Source organism: Athene cunicularia, assembly GCF_003259725.1.
Source record: "Athene cunicularia isolate RWA chromosome 11 unlocalized genomic scaffold, athCun1 chr11_part1, whole genome shotgun sequence".
NCBI classification, from domain to species: Eukaryota; Metazoa; Chordata; class Aves; order Strigiformes; family Strigidae; genus Athene; species Athene cunicularia.
Genome location: NW_020799113.1, coordinates 9,239,737 through 9,245,736, shown reverse-complemented (window position 1 = coordinate 9,245,736; position 6,000 = coordinate 9,239,737). Strand labels below are relative to the sequence as shown.

At 37.5% G+C, this 6,000-nt stretch overlaps 1 protein-coding gene across 1 annotated transcript; it reads left to right on the top strand.

The window, feature by feature from the left end:
* The first annotated feature begins 436 nt into the window (after positions 1 to 436).
* Positions 437 to 4,991, top strand: PDCD5 (programmed cell death 5). Its single transcript, XM_026856949.1, has 7 exons — positions 437 to 466; positions 700 to 735; positions 1,750 to 1,790; positions 2,974 to 3,035; positions 3,486 to 3,577; positions 3,811 to 3,882; positions 4,234 to 4,991. Exons 1-7 carry the CDS (start codon positions 437 to 439, stop codon positions 4,279 to 4,281), a joined length of 381 nt encoding a protein of 126 aa, XP_026712750.1. The 3' UTR covers positions 4,282 to 4,991.
* The last annotated feature ends 1,009 nt before the right edge of the window (positions 4,992 to 6,000 follow it).

Below are 6,000 nucleotides of genomic sequence, written 5' to 3'. Positions count from 1 at the left end.
TGCTTGTATAGAGGCCAGACTAGAAAAATACTGTTGTTGATGGGAAGATAAAACTAATACAGCTTTTCAGTTGGTGATATCAGTGATTGGAAGGGAAGGGGTTAACTGACATCTGAATGATATTAGTAAAAAAATGGGCTTTAGTTAATTAGGAATTGTGGTGAGAGTCAACATTAACATTAGTTAATCTAATTAGGAACAAGCATTTAAAATTAAGAAATATAACTACCTTGTATCTTTGTTTTACATAAATGAAAATGCCTTTTTCAATTTATTTCATGACCCTGGCAGGGTTATTTGTCACTTTTTAGTTACTAGTGAAAGTATTTGGGTATGCTTTAAAACAAAATGAACAGAGCCTGTTTTTGTTGCAGTAAGCAATTTAGCACTTGTGAAACCAGACAAAGCAAAAGCAGTAGAGAATTATCTTATACAGATGGCAAGATTTGGACAGCTAGCTGGAAAGGTGAGTTACATTTTTGTAATTTTTTCTGCATATATTTTCAAGCCTAATTCACTCTAAAAAGATGGTATGTTTTTTATATCTGTACATTAACTGGAAAAGGCAATTGAGAACTTCTAAATAGTACTATATAATTCCATCAAACACCTTTTCTGAGAAGGGAAAATGTGATTCAGTTACTTGATACTAAACATCTCTCAGAATGTGTTTATATGGCTTTTCTTTTGCTTTCCTAGGTATCGGAACAAGGTTTGATAGAAATACTTGAAAAAGTGAGTCAGCAAACAGAAAAGAAAACAACAGTAAAGGTGAGCTTTATTTCCTAAATGTAATTTTAATTTGTTACAAAATAGAGCAGAAACCTTACATGTATTGGACCATTTCAGTTCAGGGTAGAACTTAATTTCGTATTTAGCACCAATGTGTATAAGAGACAGGCGGGGGAGGCCCCGGCGGGGCCGGCCCAGCCATCTCCTCTCCTGCTGCACGAGCAGCCGTCGCCTTTAGGGCGCTTTCGGCCTGTCTCCTGCTACCTGCCTTGGCTGCCGCCTTCCAGATTCAGCACATAAGCCGTCCCTCCCCGACATTTTCTGTGCCACTCACAATCTTGGGGATTACCAGCATCAGTCTTTCCAGCCATCGCTGTTTCTGAGCTGAAGTGTATCCGTCTGTTCCCGTGAGGGGATCTTCCATACTGATGATGGGCCGTGTTTCCTCTCTCCATGTGGTTTCGTATTCTGCTTTCACACTTTGAAATGTTACCTAGAAAATTTGAGGTGCAGATTCAACATAAAATTCAGGTTTTTTCTCTTTGTTTCGTTACTTGCTTCTGAATAGTGACCTCAGTTGCCAGTATTGGTCCCAAAATACCATGCCTGGGATTGTGTTTTCTTCTGTGTTGATAAATAATGAAGTGTTACATTGAATTTCATTTGTCCTTGGCTTACTTTAGTGGGTTTAAAATGCTTTTGTCTGTTTTCTGGGCTTTAGGAAAGTTATCTTAGACCTAATAGAAAGGTCTTTTAATTCCAAACCTACAACAATCTGTGGATAGATCCAGTAGCACTAGACATCACACTAGACTGTGTTACTGCTTTGTGGGGAAAGCAGAGAATGGCAGATTTATTTGCTAGGGTGGCAGATTCTTACTTGCAGGATCTCGTCCATGGTCAGGCGGGTTTAGCAGGCAGGTTTAGCTTACGTTTGACTCTGCTAGAATATTTAAATTTACTGTCCTGTGTGGAACGTTTTTGGATGATCGTACTTATTTTGTTCCCATTCTTTAGGATCCTTCCAGTGATCCATCTCAACAGGAAGCAAAACAGAGGTATAAATGAGAACTATTGACTTGTGGTCTTACATCTAATAAATTTGAAGCTTGCTTTTTTTTCTTTTTAGTATTTAATTTCTTTGGAATACCCACCTGAACTTTTTTGTTGTTGTTGGGAAAACCACCAGCAAAGAAGCTGAAATGCTGAAGATTTAATCCAAGGAGAGCTAAAATCTGATTGATCCAAGTGTGGCTCCCAGGCCACGACTATATTGGATGATCTACAACAGAGCTGTCAGGCAGTCTGAACCCTGATGGGGTGGGAGGGTGTGAAGGAGAACAGCAGTATCAGCTCATTTTCACTTTGGACTCAGCTGAATGCAATAATGTTACGACCCTTAGTGATATAATAGGATGCTTTGGGCAAGCAGCATCACTCCCACTGTCATCTGCTTTGGGAACTCAGAAGCCTTGGCTTTTCAATATTGTTAAGAGTTGGTCATAAGAAATCTTGAAGGCTGGCAGAACTCTTCCCAAACTGGAGTTTTGTCTGAGTGATGAATTTGGGTTTGGCTCTCTTGGTACAATGGGAACGTTTTCCTAGTTGATTTGATTTTTCTGGGACATCTGTTGCAGTTAAAACTGTGAATCAAAATTATTTGTGCCAGAGCTTAGAATGGAAACAATGTTTAGTATTTGCACTAAGTGGAAAATTGAAAAAAAGTTTTCAAAGAGCTAGACTTTGCACACAAAGTTTGTATTAACTGCAATGGATAAACTGAAATTCGAGTTTTGCAAACATTGTAAGTATATGGAGACTTACTGAGAAATTCTAAATAAACAGTGAGGTTTGGTTCTGTCTTGCAATTGAATGGAATATTCCTTATGCCTGCTCTACCATACACTGCCTTTGGTGAAATTCCACAATGGAACCGAATGCAAAATCTTTACAGTGCGTAACATGGCTTTTATCTTTTAAGATGTAATAATAAACAGTAAGAAGGTGTAAATAGTAAACTCCATCTCAGTTTCTTGGAAGATGTCAGCTATGTAACTGTCAACACATATAAGCTACCCATGACAGAAGATGCTATACAAGAAATCATGTAAATGTAAGGTTTGAAGGGACCTCAAGAAACCACTTAAATGTATTGCAAGTATTCTGTAGTTTGCTGGTTTGTGTATATTATTTTAGGTATTTGGAATCCCACTTCTAATGTGTGTTAATTTTTCATTATAGGGAAGCAGAGATAAGAAATACTATTTTAGCTCAAGTTCTTGATCAAGCAGCTCGTGCAAGATGTGAGTATCCAAGTAACTTTCTAATAAAGAGTTCTTAACTACTGTACCCTAGCTTTGCTCAAATCAAGCACATATATGCTTGTATAGAGGCCAGACTAGAAAAATACTGTTGTTGATGGGAAGATAAAACTAATACAGCTTTTCAGTTGGTGATATCAGTGATTGGAAGGGAAGGGGTTAACTGACATCTGAATGATATTAGTAAAAAAATGGGCTTTAGTTAATTAGGAATTGTGGTGAGAGTCAACATTAACATTAGTTAATCTAATTAGGAACAAGCATTTAAAATTAAGAAATATAACTACCTTGTATCTTTGTTTTACATAAATGAAAATGCCTTTTTCAATTTATTTCATGACCCTGGCAGGGTTATTTGTCACTTTTTAGTTACTAGTGAAAGTATTTGGGTATGCTTTAAAACAAAATGAACAGAGCCTGTTTTTGTTGCAGTAAGCAATTTAGCACTTGTGAAACCAGACAAAGCAAAAGCAGTAGAGAATTATCTTATACAGATGGCAAGATTTGGACAGCTAGCTGGAAAGGTGAGTTACATTTTTCTAATTTTTTCTGCATATATTTTCAAGCCTAATTCACTCTAAAAAGATGGTATGTTTTTTATATCTGTACATTAACTGGAAAAGGCAATTGAGAACTTCTAAATAGTACTATATAATTCCATCAAACACCTTTTCTGAGAAGGGAAAATGTGATTCAGTTACTTGATACTAAACATCTCTCAGAATGTGTTTATATGGCTTTTCTTTTGCTTTCCTAGGTATCGGAACAAGGTTTGATAGAAATACTTGAAAAAGTGAGTCAGCAAACAGAAAAGAAAACAACAGTAAAGGTGAGCTTTATTTCCTAAATGTAATTTTAATTTGTTACAAAATAGAGCAGAAACCTTACATGTATTGGACCATTTCAGTTCAGGGTAGAACTTAATTTCGTATTTAGCACCTCTCTTGCCTACAGTGGTAAGTGCTGGGACTCAGCCACAGCAGTCCCTCCGGGCACTGGGATGTCGGTGTTCTGTCGGGAGGAGGCTCTGCCCTGGGCCTGTCCTCTACCAGTATGCAGGCAGGGGCAGGTGATGGGGTGAACGTTCTGCTCCCATGCAACCTATTCATTGTTAAACAGAGTGGAGTTTGGAAGGATTTGCTGTGACCCTTCTGTTTTCATGTCATGTATCTCATTTTAGTTCAACAGAAGGAAAGTATTGGATTCTGATGAAGAGGACGATTATTAATGCTACTGTAAGACTGTCTGCCAAACAAAAGGCCCGGAGAAAGGCAACATGCTGTTGTCAGGCAGAATGCAAGATCTGAAAATGTTTACGCTTCTTCTTTTTTTTTTTATTATGAAAAGGCCAACATATGAACTTGTCTTGTAAAATAAATCTGAGAAGGGGATTTTATAACTTAAACTTTTGTAGTATAAGAGGCCTGAGCAGTTTGGGGTTCCCCACTGCTTCATTAGCATGAACATTTTGTTGCCCTTTAGTGTGTAAGCTATGCTTTCAGCAACTGCACACACTTAACTTGCTGCTATTGGAGATACCATAACATGAGAGGAGCTCAGTGTAAAGCTGGGAGCAGCCACTCTAGGAGTGTAAAGACTCACCTCTGGGCTCTAAATCACAGAACTGTTAGAAAGGAGGTTTCCTGAGCCCCTGCAGGAAGCCTATCCAGCAGCCCACTGGCTGTCAAGTCCTCACTGAAATCTTACAAAACAAAGGGAAGGTATCAAAGTAGTGTTTGATCAGGAGACTTTATATCAGGCAGTCTGTGTAAAGAAATTGTAACCAGCATACAATTGAACCATTCCCCTACGAAATCATCAAGCTATCTCAAAAAAAGCAAGTTAACTGTGTAATACAGCACTGTTGAGACACTTGGTATCGTATATTCTTAAAACTACCTCCATTTTTATCAAATGGCTGGAGTGTTTCTTACCTTGGAAAAAAAATACTGTTTTCCTAAACTTTCTGCAACTCCTGCATGCATAAATTAAAACTGAACTTGTGCTATACGTTTATTCAAAAAATATGGTTATAGAAATAAGTAGCATAAATACTGTAACATCCCAATAAACACTCTACCACCACAAAACCCTTTTCTGACATAATTTAACAGGAACATGTATGATCCCAACTGCAGTGCTTTTTGGAACAGAATAAAATTGTTTAAAGTGAGCACTAGTGGGTGGTTTTCATCTTGTGTGAATGTGATTTAAAAGTATTTAAACAGTTGGTTTTTTTGTTTCATGTGGACTAGACTGGGCATTTTGCCTGTGTGTGTTTGGGATTCCTTAACTTCAGTAATATTGTGGATGTATGCTGAATTTCTTTAGACTAATGACCCTTTACCAGTGTGAAGAGTTTCAAGCCAAGGTGTGGCGATAGATGGTTTAAAAGACTTCCCATTAGGGCTACAGCTATATCCTAAGCATCCATGCTTCCCATTCCTAAATTTACCTAAGCTTTATTGCTTCGCTGTTCTCCAGAATGGCTGTTCCAGATTCTCAGTTGTCCAAATGTGAAGTAAATGCTTTGGATTTATTTTAACAACCTTTTGGAGATTAAACTGGACTGTACAGTAACATGCTCTGCAGGCAAATTGTGTTATGAAGCTGACTTCAGTGTATTTGCAATACAGATTGCTAGGGCAAGCTTCCAGGGGTACTGCCTTCAAATACTATTCCAGTTTAGCTTTTGATCATCATATCTTTAAATATTAAGGCAGGTTTTTTTAATTACAAGCTTGGTTAAGCCTGTCAAAGAAAAGTTGCAAACTACTTATTTTACCTAAATAATTTGTTAGTCATTATCTTTCCATCATTTAGATTATATTGGAACTGTTTGGCATTAAAGTGGGTTGGGGTTTTTTTATACATAAGCTACACATCCAAAAGGCCTGGAAATAAGCTTTATCCTAGACTGAACACTGAATAAAACTGAAGCATGGCT